This window comes from Bombina bombina, chromosome 2 (assembly GCF_027579735.1).
Source record: "Bombina bombina isolate aBomBom1 chromosome 2, aBomBom1.pri, whole genome shotgun sequence".
NCBI lineage: Eukaryota > Metazoa > Chordata > Amphibia > Anura > Bombinatoridae > Bombina > Bombina bombina.
In genome coordinates this window covers 1,439,056,612-1,439,074,913 of record NC_069500.1, presented here as the reverse complement: position 1 = coordinate 1,439,074,913, position 18,302 = coordinate 1,439,056,612, and the positions used below count along the sequence as shown (strand labels likewise).

General features: G+C 43.4%; 1 protein-coding gene across 2 annotated transcripts in view; it reads left to right on the top strand.

The window, feature by feature from the left end:
- The window catches only part of LOC128650447 (rho-related BTB domain-containing protein 2), a 315,002-nt gene that overhangs the window by 37,755 nt on the left and 258,945 nt on the right, over nucleotides 1–18,302 (top strand). For both annotated transcript variants that reach the window (XM_053704389.1, XM_053704391.1), the window contains one exon: nucleotides 1,375–1,478. In XM_053704389.1, coding sequence (XP_053560364.1) covers nucleotides 1,375–1,478 — 104 coding nt within the window. The remainder of the gene's footprint in view (nucleotides 1–1,374; nucleotides 1,479–18,302) is intronic.

The following is an 18,302-nucleotide window of genomic DNA, read 5'->3' as shown; positions in this document are numbered from 1 at the left end:
TGTAATACGTTATTGTCATTAGGGCACTCTGGGTCTAGCAGGGGGTTACTGTAATACGTTATTGTCATTAGGGCACTCTGGGTCTAGCAGGGGGTTACTCTTGCATGTTATTGTCATTAGGGCACTCTGGGCCTAGCAGGGGGTTACTGTAATACGTTATTGTCATTAGGGCACTCTGGGCCTAGCAGGGGGTTACTGTAATACGTTATTGTCATTAGGGCATTCTGGGCTTAGCAGGGGGTTACTGTTGCATGTTTTCATTATGAGAGAAAACAAGAGGGCGACCCCTAGTGCAGATCAATTGTGGACATATAATGAATATCTGCTTATGCTGACGAAGGGATACTCACAGATGGTATTGCACACTGTAGTGCAAATGTAGCGTACTAGGAATATTATAGTGTCCTAGTGCACATAACAGCCCAAGCAGTACTGCTGCAGTTGGAGATCAACTTCGAATGTGAATGTATAAACGTCAGGATGATGAAAGAGAACTCCAGTATCGATGTATAAAAATATTTAATAAAAAAGATAAAAGAATATATACACAGATCTACAATGACATCTGTTGTACAATGCTACGCGTTTCTAAGCGCTCACCGCGCTTTTTCCTCAGGCAAATGATCATTACTGTAATACGTTATTGTCATTAGGGCACTCTGGGTCTAGCAGGGGGTTACTCTTGCATGTTATTGTCATTAGGGCACTCTGGGCCTAGCAGGGGGTTACTGTAATACATTGTTGTCATTAGGGCACTCTGGGCCTAGCAGGGGGTTACTGTAATACGTTATTGTCATTAGGGCACTCTGGGCCTAGCAGGGGGTTACTGTAATACGTTATTGTCATTAGGGCAATCTGGGTCTAGCAGGGGGTTACTGTAATACGTTATTGTCATTAGGGCACTCTGGGTCTAGCAGGGGGTTACTCTTGCATGTTATTGTCATTAGGGCACTCTGGGCCTAGCAGGGGGTTACTGTAATACATTATTGTCATTAGGGCACTCTGGGCCTAGCAGGGGGTTACTGTAATACGTTATTGTCATTAGGGAATTCTGGGCCTAGCAGGGGGTTACTGTTGCATGTTTTCATTATGGCACTCTGGGCCTAGCAGGGGGTTACTGTTGTACGTTATTGTCATTATGGCACTCTGGGCCTTGCAGGGGGTTACTCTCGCATGTTATTGTCATTAGGGCACTCTGGGCCTAGCAGGGGGTTACTGTAATACGTTATTGTCATTAGGGCACTCTGGGCCTGGCAGGGGGTTACTGTTACACACATGGCTAGCACTGTTGGGTGTTTTCATGCAAACAATTGATTAGATTACAACATATAAGTTATTTTAGGAATCTCACTGTGCCTGCTGCTCCTTTTGCAGGTTCTTGAGCGGTCTCGCGATGTGGTAGATGAGGTCAGCGTGTCCCTGCGTCTTTGGGACACATTTGGAGATCACCACAAGGACAGACGCTTTGCCTATGGCAGGTGAGCTGCGCACAAAGCCCCACTGTTAAACCGTTTCTCTTTCTAGGGTGCTGGGGTCAGAAATAAATATTCACAAGTCTCTGTCACTGAAAAATAATGTAAATGTAATTGTATACAATATACAAAGCTTAATGTGTCAGCACTAATGGTCACCTGTAGACTTATAACCCAGCTCAGGGCATGGGGCACTTGTAGTTCAGTGCTATTTGGTTTTTATTCAGTTACGGACAGATTGCACAGTTTACTCCCTGTTGCACCTGATCTAAGAAGCTTGCCCTATTGGTACTTGTGTGCAGAGCAAAACGGTTCCCTCAGTACAGGGCACCTAGGCTAAAGGGTTGTACAGCTCACTTTCATATGTGTTGGGCCAAACTGATATAACAAGCCGCGCATCAATTCTCTCCTTGGCTGTAATCCAGGCATCTACCAGACTAATCAGTGATTAGCTGCGGATCAGCCCAAATCCTGTTAACTTCTGATTTTCTCTGGGTCTTGTGATGCACTGGTTCAGTCGTGGACGTTCATGTTCTCATTTAGCTGATTCATATTTAAGGGAAACAACTAGGCACCAATTAGAGGTTTCAAAATGTGTCCTCTCTGCCAAGTAGGGCCAGCCATGTAGTTTTACTTGTATTATGTATGGGACTTAGTGTGCTCACATCCTACCGACTGGTGTTATAGGTTGTTCCCCAGCTAGAAAATGTGATTAGTGTGCCGCTGTGTATCAGTATGTATCAGTAAGGTCATTACTAGGTGTGAGTAGTGTGCCGCTGTGTATCAGTATGTACCAGTAAGGTCATTACTAGGTGTGAGTAGTGTGCCGCTGTGTATCAGTATGTACCAGTAAGGTCATTACTAGGTGTGATTAGTGTGCCGCTGTGTATCAGTATGTACCAGTAAGGTCATTACTAGGTGTGAGTAGTGTGCCGCTGTGTATCAGTATGTACCAGTAAGGTCATTACTAGGTGTGATTAGTGTGCCGCTGTGTATCAGTATGTACCAGTAAGGTCATTAATAGGTGTGATTAGTGTGCCGCTGTGTATCGGTATGTACCAGTAAGGTCATAACTAGGTGTGATTAGTGTGCCGCTGTGTATCAGTATGTACCAGTAAGGTCATTACTAGGTGTGAGTAGTGTGCCGCTGTGTATCAGTATGTACCAGTAAGGTCATTACTAGGTGTGAGTAGTGTGCCGCTGTGTATCAGTATGTACCAGTAAGGTCATTACTAGGTGTGATTAGTGTGCCGCTGTGTATCAGTATGTACCAGTAAGGTAATTACTAGGTATGATTAGTGTGCCGCTGTGTATCAGTATGTACCAATAAGGTATTTACTAGGTATGATTAGTGTGCCGCTGTGTATCAGTATGTACCAGTAAGGTCATTACTAGGTGTGATTAGTGTGCCGCTGTGTATCAGTATGTACCAGTAAGGTCATTACTAGGTGTGATTAGTGTATCGCTGTGTATCAGTATGTACCAGTAAGGTCATTACTAGGTGTGAGTAGTGTGCCGCTGTGTATCAGTATGTACCAGTAAGGTATTTACTAGGTATGATTAGTGTGCCGCTGTGTATCAGTATGTACCAGTAAGGTCATTACTAGGTGTGATTAGTGTGCCGCTGTGTATCAGTATGTACCAGTAAGGTCATTACTAGGTGTGAGTAGTGTGCCGCTGTGTATCAGTATGTACCAGTAAGGTCATTACTAGGTGTGAGTAGTGTGCCTCTGTGTATCAGTATGTACCAATAAGGTCATTACTAGGTGTGATTAGTGTGCCGCTGTGTATCAGTATGTACCAGTAAGGTAATTACTAGGTATGATTAGTGTGCCGCTGTGTATCAGTATGTACCAGTAAGGTCATTACTAGGTGTGAGTAGTGTGCCGCTGTGTATCAGTATGTACCAGTAAGGTCATTACTAGGTGTGAGTAGTGTGCCGCTGTGTATCGGTATGTACCAGTAAGGTATTTACTAGGTGTGTGTAGTGTGCCGCTGTGTATCAGTATGTACCAGTAAGGTAATTACTAGGTGTGAGTAGTGTGCCGCTGTGTATCAGTATGTACCAGTACGGTATTTACTAGGTATGATTAGTGTGCCGCTGTGTATCAGTATGTACCAGTAAGGTCATTACTAGGTGTGAATAGTGTGCCGCTGTGTATCAGTATGTACCAGTAAGGTCATAACTAGGTGTGATTAGTGTGCCGCTGTGTATCAGTATGTGCCAGTAAGGTATTTACTAGGTGTGAATAGTGTGCCGCTGTGTATCAGTATGTACCAGTAAGGTATTTACTAGGTGTAATTAGTGTGCCGCTGTGTATCAGTATGTACCAGTAAGGTAATTACTAGGTGTGAGTAGTGTGCCGCTGTGTATCAGTATGTACCAGTACGGTATTTACTAGGTATGATTAGTGTGCCGCTGTGTATCAGTATGTACCAGTAAGGTCATTACTAGGTGTGAATAGTGTGCCGCTGTGTATCAGTATGTACCAGTAAGGTCATAACTAGGTGTGATTAGTGTGCCGCTGTGTATCAGTATGTACCAGTAAGGTCATTACTAGGTGTGAGTAGTGTGCCGCTGTGTATCAGTATGTACCAGTAAGGTAATTACTAGGTGTGATTAGTGTGCCGCTGTGTATCAGTATGTACCAGTAAGGTAATTACTAGGTATGATTAGTGTGCCGCTGTGTATCAGTATGTAGCAGTAAGGTCATTACTAGGTGTGAGTAGTGTGCTGCTGTGTATCAGTATGTACCAGTAAGGTCATTACTAGGTGTGATTAGTGTGCCGCTGTGTATCAGTATGTACCAGTAAGGTCATTACTAGGTGTGAGAAGTGTGCCGCTGTGTATCAGTATGTACCAGTAAGGTATTTACTAGGTGTGAGTAGTGTGCTGCTGTGTATCAGTATGTACCAGTAAGGTCATTACTAGGTGTGAGTAGTGTGCCGCTGTGTATCAGTATGTACCAGTAAGGTCATTACTAGGTGTGAGTAGTGTGCCGCTGTGTATCGATATGTACCAGTAAGGTATTTACTAGGTGTGAGTAGTGTGCCGCTGTGTATCAGTATGTACCAGTAAGGTAATTACTAGGTGTGAGTAGTGTGCTGCTGTGTATCAGTATGTACCAGTAAGGTCATTACTAGGTGTGATTAGTGTGCCGCTGTGTATCAGTATGTACCAGTAAGGTATTTACTAGGTGTGAGTAGTGTGCCGCTGTGTATCAGTATGTACCAGTAAGGTAATTACTGATACACAGCAGCACACTACTCACACCTAGTAATTACCTTACTGGTACATACTGATACACAGCGGCACACTACTCACACCTAGTAATGACCTTACTGGTACATACCGATACACAGCGGCACACTACTCACACCTAGTAATGACCTTACTGGTACATACTGATACACAGCGGCACACTACTCACACCTAGTAATTACCTTACTGGTACATACTGATACACAGCAGCACACTACTCACACCTAGTATGTACCAGTAAGGTAATTACTAGGTGTGAGTAGTGTGCCGCTGTGTATCAGTATGTACCAGTAAGGACATTACTAGGTGTGAGTAGTGTGCCGCTGTGTATCGGTATGTACCAGTAAGGTAATTACTAGGTGTGAGTAGTGTGCCGCTGTGTATCAGTATGTGCCAGTAAGGTCATTACTAGGTGTGATTAGTGTGCCGCTGTGTATCAGTATGTGCCAGTAAGGTCATTACTAGGTGTGATTAGTGTGCCGCTGTGTATCAGTATGTACCAGTAAGGTATTTACTAGGTGTGGCTAGTGTGCCGCTGTGTATCAGTATGTATCAGTAAGGTCATTACTAGGTGTGAGTAGTGTGCCGCTGTGTATCAGTATGTACCAGTAAGGTATTTACTAGGTGTGAGTAGTGTGCCGCTGTGTATCAGTATGTACCAGTAAGGTATTTACTAGGTTTAATTAGTGTGCCGCTGTGTATCAGTATGTACCAGTAAGGTATTTACTAGGTTTAATTAGTGTGCCACTGTGTATCAGTATGTACCAGTAAGGTAATTACTAGGTGTGATTAGTGTGCCGCTGTGTATCAGTATGTACCAGTAAGGTCATTACTAGGTGTGAGTAGTGTGCCGCTGTGTATCAGTATGTACCAATAAGGTATTTACTAGGTATGATTAGTGTGCCGCTGTGTATCAGTATGTACCAGTAAGGTATTTACTAGGTGTAATTAGTGTGCCGCTGTGTATCAGTATGTACCAGTAAGGTATTTACTAGGTGTGATTAGTGTGCCGCTGTGTATCACTATGTACCAGTAAGGTCATTACTAGGTGTGAGTAGTGTGCCGCTGTGTATCAGTATGTACCAGTAAGGTATTTACTAGGTGTGAGTAGTGTGCCGCTGTGTATCAGTATGTACCAGTAAGGTATTTACTAGGTGTGAGTAGTGTGCCGCTGTGTATCAGTATGTACCAGTAAGGTATTTACTAGGTGTGATTAGTGTGCCGCTGTGTATCAGCATGTGCCAGTAAGGTCATTACTAGGTGTGATTAGTGTGCCGCTGTGTATCAGCATGTGCCAGTAAGGTCATTACTAGGTGTGATTAGTGTGCCGCTGTGTATCAGTATGTACCAGTAAGGTATTTACTAGGTGTGATTAGTGTGCCGCTTTGTATCAATATGTTGTGATGTAGTGTGTCAGTCACTGGGGTATAAAGTACATACAGTATGTGATATTAATGCTTCTGTTTGTTGTGATGTAGTGTGTGACAGTCACTGGGTATAAAGTACATACAGTATGTGATATTAATGCTTCTGTTTGTTGTGATGTAGTGTGTGTCAGTCACTGGGGTATAAAGTACATACAGTATGTGATATTAATGCTTCTGTTTGTTGTGATGTAGTGTGTGTCAGTCACTGGGGTATAAAGTACATACAGTATGTGATATTAATGCTTCTGTTTGTTGTGATGTAGTGTGTCAGTCACTGGGGTATAAAGTACATACAGTATGTGATATTAATGCTTCTGTTTGTTGTGATGTAGTGTGTGTCAGTCACTGGGGTATAAAGTACATACAGTATGTGATATTAATGCTTCTGTTTGTTGTGATGTAGTGTGTGTCACTGGGGTATAAAGTACATACAGTATGTGATATTAATGCTTCTGTTTGTTGTGATGTAGTGTGTGTCAGTCACTGGGGTATAAAGTACATACAGTATGTGATATTAATGCTTCTGTTTGTTGTGATGTAGTGTGTGTCAGTCACTGGGGTATAAAGTACATACAGTATGTGATATTAATGCTTCTGTTTGTTGTGATGTAGTGTGTGTCAGTCACTGAGGTATAAAGTACATACAGTATGTGATATTAATGCTTCTGTTTGTTGTGATGTAGTGTGTGTCAGTCACTGAGGTATAAAGTACATACAGTATGTGATATTAATGCTTCTGTTTGTTGTGATGTACTGTGTGTCAGTCACTGAGGTATAAAGTACATACAGTATGTGATATTAATGCTTCTGTTTGTTGTGATGTAGTGTGTGTCAGTCACTGAGGTATAAAGTACATACAGTATGTTATATTAATGCTTCTGTTTGTTGTGATGTAGTGTGTGTCACTGAGGTATAAAGTACATACAGTATGTGATATTCCTGCTTCTGTTTGTTGTGATGTAGTGTGTGTCACTGGGTATAAAGTACATACAGTATGTGATATTCCTGCTTCTGTTTGTTGTTATGTAGTGTGTGTCACTGGGTATAAAGTACATACAGTATGTGATATTCCTGCTTCTGTTTGTTGTGATATAGTGTGTGTCACTGGGTATAAAGTACATACAGTATGTGATATTAATGCTTCTGTTTGTTGTGATGTAGTGTGTGACAGTCACTGGGGTATAAAGTACATACAGTATGTGATATTAATGCTTCTGTTTGTTGTGATGTAGTGTGTGTCAGTCAGTGAGGTATAAAGTACATACAGTATGTGATATTAATGCTTCTGTTTGTTGTGATGTAGTGTGTCAGTCACTGGGGTATAAAGTACATACAGTATGTGATATTAATGCTTCTGTTTGTTGTGATGTAGTGTGTGTCACTGTGGTATAAAGTACATACAGCATGTGATATTAATGCTTCTGTTTTTTGTGATGTAGTGTGTCAGTCACTGGGGTATAAAGTACATACAGTATGTGATTTTAATGCTTCTGTTTGTTGTGATGTAGTGTGTGACAGTCACTGGGTATAAAGTACATACAGTATGTGATATTAATGCTTCTGTTTGTTGTGATGTAGTGTGTGTCAGTCACTGGGGTATAAAGTACATACAGTATGTGATATTAATGCTTCTGTTTGTTGTGATTTAGTGTGTGTCAGTCACTGGGGTATAAAGTACATACAGTATGTGATATTAATGCTTCTGTTTGTTGTGATGTAGTGTGTGTCAGTCACTGGGGTATAAAGTACATACAGTATGTGATATTAATGCTTCTGTTTGTTGTGATGTAGTGTGTATCACTGAGGTATAAAGTACATACAGTATGTGATATTAATGCTTCTGTTTGTTGTGATGTAGTGTGTGTCACTGGGTATAAAGTACATACAGTATGTGATATTAATGCTTCTGTTTGTTGTGATGTAGTGTGTGTCACTCACTGGGTATAAAGTACATACAGTATGTGATATTAATGCTTCTGTTTGTTGTGATGTAGTGTGTGTCACTGGGGTATAAAGTACATACAGTATGTGATATTAATGCTTCTGTTTGTTGTGATGTAGTGTGTGTCACTGGGGTATAAAGTACATACAGTATGTGATATTAATGCTTCTGTTTGTTGTGATGTAGTGTGACAGTCACTGGGTATAAAGTACATACAGTATGTGATATTAATGCTTCTGTTTGTTGTGATGTAGTGTGTGTCAGTCACTGAGGTATAAAGTACATACAGTATGTGATATTAATGCTTCTGTTTGTTGTGATGTAGTGTGTGACAGTCACTGGGTATAAAGTACATACAGTATGTGATATTAATGCTTCTGTTTGTTGTGATGTAGTTTGTGACAGTCACTGGGTATAAAGTACATACAGTATGTGATATTAATGCTTCTGTTTGTTGTGATGTAGTGTGTGTCAGTCACTGGGGTATAAAGTACATACAGTATGTGATATTAATGCTTCTGTTTGTTGTGATGTAGTGTGTGACAGTCACTGGGTATAAAGTACATACAGTATGTGATATTAATGCTTCTGTTTGTTGTGATGTAGTGTGTGTCAGTCACTGGGGTATAAAGTACATACAGTATGTGATATTAATGCTTCTGTTTGTTGTGATGTAGTATGTGTCAGTCACTGGGGTATAAAGTACATGCAGTATGTGATATTAATGCTTCTGTTTGTTGTGATGTAGTGTGTGTCACTGGGGTATAAAGTACATACAGTATGTGATATTAATGCTTCTGTTTGTTGTGATGTAGTGTGTGTCACTGGGGTATAAAGTACATACAGTATGTGATATTAATGCTTCTGTTTGTTGTGATGTAGTGTGTGTCAGTCACTGGGTATAAAGTACATACAGTATGTGATATTAATGCTTCTGTTTGTTGTGATGTAGTGTGTGTCACTGGGGTATAAAGTACATACAGTATGTGATATTAATGCTTCTGTTTGTTGTGATGTAGTGTGTGTCACTGGGGTATAAAGTACATACAGTATGTGATATTAATGCTTCTGTTTGTTGTGATGTAGTGTGTGTCACTGGGGTATAAAGTACATACAGTATGTGATATTAATGCTTCTGTTTGTTGTGATGTAGTGTGTGTCAGTCACTGAGGTATAAAGTACATACAGTATGTGATATTAATGCTTCTGTTTGTTGTGATGTAGTGTGTGTCAGTCACTGGGTATAAAGTACATATAGTACGTGATATTAATGCTTCTGTTTGTTGTGATGTAGTGTGTGTCAGTCACTGGGTATAAAGTACATACAGTATGTGATATTAATGCTTCTGTTTGTTGTGATGTAGTGTGTGTCAGTCACTGGGGTATAAAGTGCATACAGTATGTAACATTAATGCTTCTGTTTGTTGTGATGTAGTTTGTGTCAGTCACTGGGTATAAAGTACATACAGTATGTGATATTAATGCTTCTGTTTGTTGTGATGTAGTGTGTGTCAGTCACTGAGGTATAAAGTACATACAGTATGTGATATTAATGCTTCTGTTTGTTGTGATGTAGTGTGTGTCAGTCACTGGGTATAAAGTACATACAGTATGTGATATTAATGCTTCTGTTTGTTGTGATGTAGTGTGTGTCACTGGGGTATAAAGTACATACAGTATGTGATATTAATGCTTCTGTTTGTTGTGATGTAGTGTGTGTCAGTCACTGGGGTATAAAGTACATACAGTATGTGATATTAATGCTTCTGTTTGTTGTGATGTAGTTGTTACGGTTGCCTCCAGGCTGGCTGGAAGTTGGACCGTAGAAGAGGATGCTCCTAGCGCTCACCAAAGAATCATCAGCACCATAGTCAGCAATCCCTGTAGTGATATTAGCTGAAGCTGTCCCCTACAAACATGAGTCAAAGCTGCAAGTTAGAGGGACAGAAAATAGGTCTCATGTGCTGTAGCACACAGCCTCCTTTTTATTGAGGTTACATGCAGACAGGACACTCTCAGGGGGAGGCATAAAATCCCCCATCACACATTTGATATTAGATAGAGAGACACTCCCTTTGACAGGCCACAACATTTACTTCAGCAGATAACATTACACACAATAAAACAATGCAGTCCACCTTATCAATACTAGAAGTCTGATTAGACAATGGGAAAGTTGATCACTAAACCTAATTAGAGCTAATCCCAGCAGACTTGTATTTAGAATAGGTTTCTTGAAGCTGAACAAAATTTAACTCTTAATGGCACACAATGAAACTGAACCAAGTGGGAGAAAGCCAGGGACAAGTCATTTCACAGGTCTGGGGACATAGTCTTAAAGGGGCCATTGTTCACCAGAGTCACAATATGTCCCCAGACGTTTCCCAAAGGGCCACACACACCCAACAAAAGTCAATATACTCTCAGGGGCACAATCTTCCAGGGGCCATAGTCATGAGGAAGGAGGCTGGCAAATAGGCTTCTCCAAAATCCAGGGAAGCAGGGCAACCTTCCATTTAAAGGGCCAGTCACAAATAGCAGTTTGTAACATATCTCCCCTTTTGGAGGGAGACTAACAAGGCACCTGACCTTCTGTCGGTCAGTGCCTAAGTTAGTCTCGCAACCCACCCACAAATAAACACTAGCAGCAAAGCAGCCCCCCCACAACAAGTAGCACTGGCCTGTAGGTTCCAGGTTATAGGATGAAAGTGTAGCATCCTCTGCCTTCCTGGCGCAGCTGTGCAAATAGCTGATGGTACTTGGGGGGCAGAGGCCAGCGGCACTCTGCCCTGGTGCCAGCGCTTCTGCTGGGGTGAGGGGTTTGCAGGCCAGTCCTGTAAAAAGGGGGTCTGTAGGGCAGAGGCCAGCAGCGCTCTGTTCTGATGCCAGCTCTTCTGCTGGGGGAATTGGGGCATAGTCCTGCCCGGTGGCAAAGGGAACGTGGGGGTCAGTGGGGGTTAACATCTCCACTGTTAACCCTGGGCCCAAGTTAGGAGTTAGCTGGGGAGGGGGAGATTGGCTTACCTCCTCCTCCTGATACTCCGGCAGCCGTTGGGAAGGGAGGTCGATGCTCTCCTCTTCCTGTGGAACATGCTGCGGCTGGGGAGAGAGACCGGTTGTCTCCTCTCCCTGGAAGGCACACTCCGGCTGGGGAGGGAGGTCGATGCTCTTTCCTCCCTGTAGCTGGGTCTGTCGCTGGGGATCTGGGCCGCCTGCCCAGCATCCCTGTAGGGCCGGTAGAGAGACTGCGGTCCCATCTCCACCTGCCTGCAGGGGGTCCTCCCAGGACCAGTCTATGAGGCCTGCTGCCTCTGGTATCTCTGGTTGGGGTTGGGGAAGGAGACCGGTTGTCTCTTCCCTCTGCACAGCATACTGCCGCTGGGGAGGGAGGTCGCTGCTCCCCTCTCCCTGTGGAACACGCTGCGGCTGGGGAGAGAGACCAGGTGTCCATACCCTCAAACTCCACAGTTGGCGCTCAAAGGCTCGTGCCGCTTTGTTCTCCGTATCCAATTCCCGGATGATGCGACTGACTACCTCCTGCGCAGGGTCTGGACCATATCGGACTAGCCGCCTCTTTACCTCTGGAACGAAATCCGCGCCCTCATAGCGACGGATCCGGTTGAGGTGCTCTTCACATGGTTCTGACCAGTATCTTGTCAGCTCCATACTGCTGTAGGTAGGGACGCTGCGCAGTGGCTAGCGTTGCCCTCAATAACTTTCTCCAACATAGGTGTGTCCGGTCCACGGCGTTATCCTTACTTGTGGGATATTCTCTTCCCCAACAGGAAATGGCAAAGAGCCCAGCAAAGCTGGTCACATGATCCCTCCTAGGCTCCGCCTTCCCTAGTCATTCTCTTTGCCGTTGTACAGGCAACATCTCCACGGAGATGGCTTAGAGTTTTTTAGTGTTTAACTGTAGTTTTTATTATTCAATCAAGAGTTTGTTATTTTAAAATAGTGCTGGTATGTACTATTTACTCTGAAACAGAAAAGAGATGAAGATTTCTGTTTGTAAGAGGAAAATGATTTTAGCAACCGTTACTAAAATCGATGGCTGTTCCACACAGGACTGTTGAGAGGAATTAACTTCAGTTGGGGGAACAGTGAGCAGACTTTTGCTGCTTGAGGTATGACACATTCTAACAAGACGATGTAATGCTGGAAGCTGTCATTTTCCCTATGGGATCCGGTAAGCCATTTTTATTACAGAAAGAAAAAAAGGGCTTCACAAGGGCTTTCTAAGACTGTAGACATTTTCTGGGCTAAATCGATTTATATTTTATACTCCATAGCCTTGAGGAATTATTTTAATCTTGGGAATTATGTAAAATAACCGGCAGGCACTGTATTGGACACCTTATTCTCTAGGGACTTTCCCTAATCATAGGCAGAGTCTCATTTTCGCGCCTGTATTGCGCACTTGTTTTTGAGAAGCATGACATGCAGATGCATGTGTGAGGAGCTCTGATACATAGAAAAGACTTTCTGAAGGCGTCATTTGGTATCGTATTCCCCTTTGGGCTTGGTTGGGTCTCAGCAAAGCAGATACCAGGGACTGTAAAGGGGTTAAATATAAAAACGGCTCCGGTTCCGTTATTTTAAGGGTTAAAGCTTCCAAATTTGGTGTGCAATACTTTTAAGGCTTTAAGACACTGTGGTGAAATTTTGGTGAATTTTGAACAATTCCTTCATACTTTTTCGCAATTGCAGTAATAAAGTGTGTTCAGTTTAAAATTTAAAGTGACAGTAACGGTTTATTTTAAAACGTTTTTTGTACTTTGCTATCAAGTTTTTGCCTGTTTAACATGTCTGAACTACCAGATAGACTGTGTTCTGAATGTGGGGAAGCCAAGGTTCCTTCTCATTTAAATAGATGTGATTTATGTGACACAAAATTTAGAGAAAATGATGCCCAAGATGATTCCTCAAGTGAGGGGAGTAAGCATGGTACTGCATCATCCCCTCCTTCGTCTACACCAGTCTTGCCCACACAGGAGGCCCCTAGTACATCTAGCGCGCCAATACTCCTTACTATGCAACAATTAACGGCTGTAATGGATAATTCTATCAAAAACATTTTAGCCAAAATGCCCACTTATTAGCGAAAGCGCGACTGCTCTGTTTTAGAAAATACTGAAGAGCATGAGGACGCTGATGATATTGGTTCTGAAGGGCCCCTACACCAATCTGAGGGGGCCAGGGAGGTTTTGTCTGAGGGAGAAATTTCAGATTCAGGGAAAATTTCTCAACAAGCTGAACCTGATGTGATTACATTTAAATTTAAATTGGAACATCTCCGCGCTCTGCTTAAGGAGGTGTTATCCACTCTGGATGATTGTGAGAATTTGGTCATTCCAGAGAAACTATGTAAAATGGACAAGTTCCTAGAGGTCCCGGGGCCCCCCGAAGCTTTTCCTATACCCAAGCGGGTGGCGGACATTGTAAATAAAGAATGGGAAAGGCCCGGTATACCTTTTGTCCCTCCCCCCATATTTAAAAAATTGTTTCCTATGGTCGACCCCAGAAAGGACTTATGGCAGACAGTCCCCAAGGTCGAGGGGGCGGTTTCTACTCTAAACAAACGCACCACTATACCCATAGAAGATAGTTGTGCTTTCAAAGATCCTATGGATAAAAAATTAGAAGGTTTGCTTAAAAAGATGTTTGTTCAGCAAGGTTACCTTCTACAACCAATTTCATGCATTGTTCCTGTCACTACAGCCGCGTGTTTCTGGTTCGATGAGCTAGAAAAGGCGATCAATAATAATTCTTCTTCTTATGAGGAGATTATGGACAGAATTCGTGCTCTCAAATTGGCTAATTCTTTCACCCTAGACGCCACTTTGCAATTGGCTAGGTTAGCGGCGAAAAATTCTGGTTTTGCTATTGTGGCGCGCAGAGCGCTTTGGTTAAAATCTTGGTCAGCGGATGCGTCTTCCAAGAACAAATTGCTTAACATTCCTTTCAAGGGGAAAACGCTGTTTGGCCCTGACTTGAAAGAGATTATCTCTGATATCACTGGGGGCAAGGGCCACGCCCTTCCTCAGGATAGGTCTTTCAAGGCCAAAAATAAACCTAATTTTCGTCCCTTTCGCAGAAACGGACCAGCCCCAAGTGCTACGTCCTCTAAGCAAGAGGGTAATACTTCTCAAGCCAAGCCAGCCTGGAGACCAATGCAAGGCTGGAACAAAGGAAAGCAGGCCAAGAAACCTGCCACTGCTACCAAGACAGCATGAGATGTTGGCCCCCGATCCGGGACCGGATCTGGTGGGGGGCAGACTCTCTCTCTTCGCTCAGGCTTGGGCAAGAGATGTTCTGGATCCTTGGGCGCTAGAAATAGTCTCCCAAGGTTATCTTCTGGAATTCAAGGGGCTTCCCCCAAGGGGGAGGTTCCACAGGTCTCAATTGTCTTCAGACCACATAAAAAAACAGGCATTCTTACATTGTGTAGAAGACCTGTTAAAATTGGGAGTGATTCATCCTGTTCCATTAGGAGAACAAGGGATGGGGTTCTACTCCAATCTGTTCGTAGTTCCCAAAAAAGAGGGAACATTCAGACCAATCTTAGATCTCAAGATCCTAAACAAGTTTCTCAAGGTTCCATCGTTCAAAATGGAAACCATTCGAACTATTCTTCCTTCCATCCAGGAAGGTCAATTCATGACCACGGTGGATTTAAAGGATGCGTATCTACATATTCCTATCCACAAGGAACATCATCGGTTCCTAAGGTTCGCATTCCTGGACAAGCATTACCAGTTTGTGGCACTTCCGTTCGGATTAGCCACTGCTCCAAGGATTTTCACAAAGGTACTAGGGTCCCTTCTAGCGGTGCTAAGACCAAGGGGCATTGCAGTAGTACCTTACTTGGACGACATTCTGATTCAAGCGTCGTCCCTTCCTCTAGCAAAGGCTCACACGGACATTGTCCTGGCCTTTCTCAGATCTCACGGGTGGAAAGTGAACGCAGAAAAAAGTTCTCTGTCTCCGTCAACAAGGGTTCCCTTCTTGGGAACAATAATAGACTCCTTAGAAATGAGGATTTTTCTGACAGAGGCCAGAAAATCAAAACTTCTGAACTCTTGTCAAATACTTCATTCTGTTCCTCTTCCTTCCATAGCGCAGTGCATGGAAGTAATAGGTTTGATGGTAGCGGCAATGGACATAGTTCCTTTTGCACGCATTCATCTAAGACCATTACAACTGTGCATGCTCAGTCAGTGGAATGGGGACTATACAGACTTGTCTCCGACGATACAAGTAAATCAGAGGACCAGAGATTCACTCCGTTGGTGGCTGTCCCTGGACAACCTGTCACAGGGGATGAGCTTCCGCAGACCAGAGTGGGTCATTGTCACGACCGACGCCAGTCTGGTGGGCTGGGGCGCGGTCTGGGGACCCCTGAAAGCTCAGGGTCTTTGGTCTCGGGAAGAATCTCTTCTACCGATAAATATTCTGGAACTGAGAGCGATACTCAATGCTCTCAAGGCTTGGCCTCAGCTAGCAAAGGCCAAGTTCATACGGTTTCAATCAGACAACATGACGACTGTTGCGTACATCAACCATCAGGGGGGAACAAGGAGTTCCCTGGCGATGGAAGAAGTGACCAAAATCATTCAATGGGCGGAGACTCACTCCTGCCACTTGTCTGCAATCCACATCCCAGGAGTGGAAAATTGGGAAGCGGATTTTCTGAGTCGTCAGACATTTCATCCGGGGGAGTGGGAACTCCATCCGGAAATCTTTGCCCAAATCACTCAATTGTGGGGCATTCCAGACATGGATCTGATGGCCTCTCGTCATAACTTCAAGGTTCCTTGCTACGGGTCCAGATCCAGGGATCCCAAGGCGACTCTAGTAGATGCACTAGTAGCACCTTGGACCTTCAAACTAGCTTATGTATTCCCGCCGTTTCCTCTCATCCCCAGGCTGGTAGCCAGGATCAATCAGGAGAGAGCATCGGTGATCTTGATAGCTCCTGCGTGGCCACGCAGGACTTGGTATGCAGACCTGGTGAATATGTCATCGGCTCCACCATGGAAGCTACCTTTGAGACGAGACCTTCTTGTTCAAGGTCCGTTCGAAACATCCGAATCTGGTCTCACTCCAACTGACTGCTTGGAGATTGAACGCTTGATCTTATCAAAGCGAGGGTTCTCAGATTCTGTCATTGATACTCTTGTTCAGGCCAGAAAGCCTGTAACTAGAAAAATTTACCACAAAATATGGAAAAAATATATCTGTTGGTGTGAATCTAAAGGATTCCCTTGGGACAAGGTAAAAATTCCTAAGATTCTATCCTTCCTTCAAGAAGGTTTGGAGAAAGGATTATCTGCTAGTTCCTTGAAGGGACAGATTTTTGCCTTGTCTGTGTTACTTCACAAAAAACTGGCAGCTGTGCCAGATGTTCAAGCTTTTGTTCAGGCTCTGGTTAGAATCAAGCCTGTTTACAAACCTTTGACTCCTCCTTGGAGTCTCAATTTAGTTCTTTCAGTTCTTCAGGGGGTTCCGTTTGAACCCTTACATTCCGTTGATATTAAGTTATTATCTTGGAAAGTTTTGTTTTTGGTTGCAATTTCTTCTGCTAGAAGAGTTTCAGAATTATCTGCTCTGCAGTGTTCTCCTCCTTATCTGGTGTTCCATGCAGATAAGGTGGTTTTACGTACTAAACCTGGTTTTCTTCCGAAAGTTGTTTCTAACAAAAACATTAACCAGGAGATAGTCGTGCCTTCTTTGTGTCCGAATCCAGTTTCAAAGAAGGAACGTTTGTTGCACAATTTGGATGTTGTTCGTGCTCTAAAATTCTATTTAGATGCTACAAAGGATTTTAGACAAACATCTTCCTTGTTTGTTGTTTATTCTGGTAAAAGGAGAGGTCAAAAAGCAACTTCTACCTCTCTCTCTTTTTGGCTTAAAAGCATCATCAGATTGGCTTACGAGACTGCCGGACGGCAGCCTCCTGAAAGAATCACAGCTCATTCCACTAGGGCTGTGGCTTCCACATGGGCCTTCAAGAACGAGGCTTCTGTTGATCAGATATGTAAGGCAGCGACTTGGTCTTCACTGCACACTTTTACTAAATTTTACAAATTTGATACTTTTGCTTCTTCTGAGGCTATTTTTGGGAGAAAGGTTTTGCAAGCCGTGGTGCCTTCCATCTAGGTGACCTGATTTGCTCCCTCCCTTCATCTGTGTCCTAAAGCTTTGGTATTGGTTCCCACAAGTAAGGATAACGCCGTGGACCGGACACACCTATGTTGGAGAAAACAGAATTTATGTTTACCTGATAAATTACTTTCTCCAACGGTGTGTCCGGTCCACGGCCCGCCCTGGTTTTTTAATCAGGTCTGATAATTTATTTTCTTTAACTACAGTCACCACGGTATCATATGGTTTCTCCTATGCAAATATTCCTCCTTTACGTCGGTCGAATGACTGGGGAAGGCGGAGCCTAGGAGGGATCATGTGACCAGCTTTGCTGGGCTCTTTGCCATTTCCTGTTGGGGAAGAGAATATCCCACAAGTAAGGATGACGCCGTGGACCGGACACACCGTTGGAGAAAGTAATTTATCAGGTAAACATAAATTCTGTTTTCCCTACGATACCATGCTGTTGTGGTGCCTGCTCCTTGCGCCTAGGACGCCAATCCCACCGCTGCCACCAAATGTTACGGTTTGCCTCCAGGCTGGCTGGAAGTTGGACCGTAGAAGAGGATGCTCCTAGCGCTCACCCAAAGAATCATCAGCACCATAGTCAGCAATCCCTGTAGTGATATTAGCTGAAGCTGTCCCCTACAAACATGAGTCAAAGCTGCAAGTTAGAGGACAGAAAATAGGTCTCATGTGCTGTAGCACACAGCCTCCTTTTTATTGAGGTTACATGCAGACAGGACACTCTCAGGGGGAGGCATAAAAATCCCCCATCACACATTTGATATTAGATAGAGAGACACTCCCTTTGACAGGCCACAACATTTACTTCAGCAGATAACATTACACACAATAAAACAATGCAGTCCACCTTATCAATACTAGAAGTCTGATTAGACAATGGGGAAAGTTGATCACTAAACCTAATTAGAGCTAATCCCAGCAGACTTGTATTTAGAATAGGTTTCTTGAAGCTGAACAAAATTTAACTCTTAATGGCACACAATGAAACTGAACCAGTGGGAGAAAGCCAGGGACAAGTCATTTCA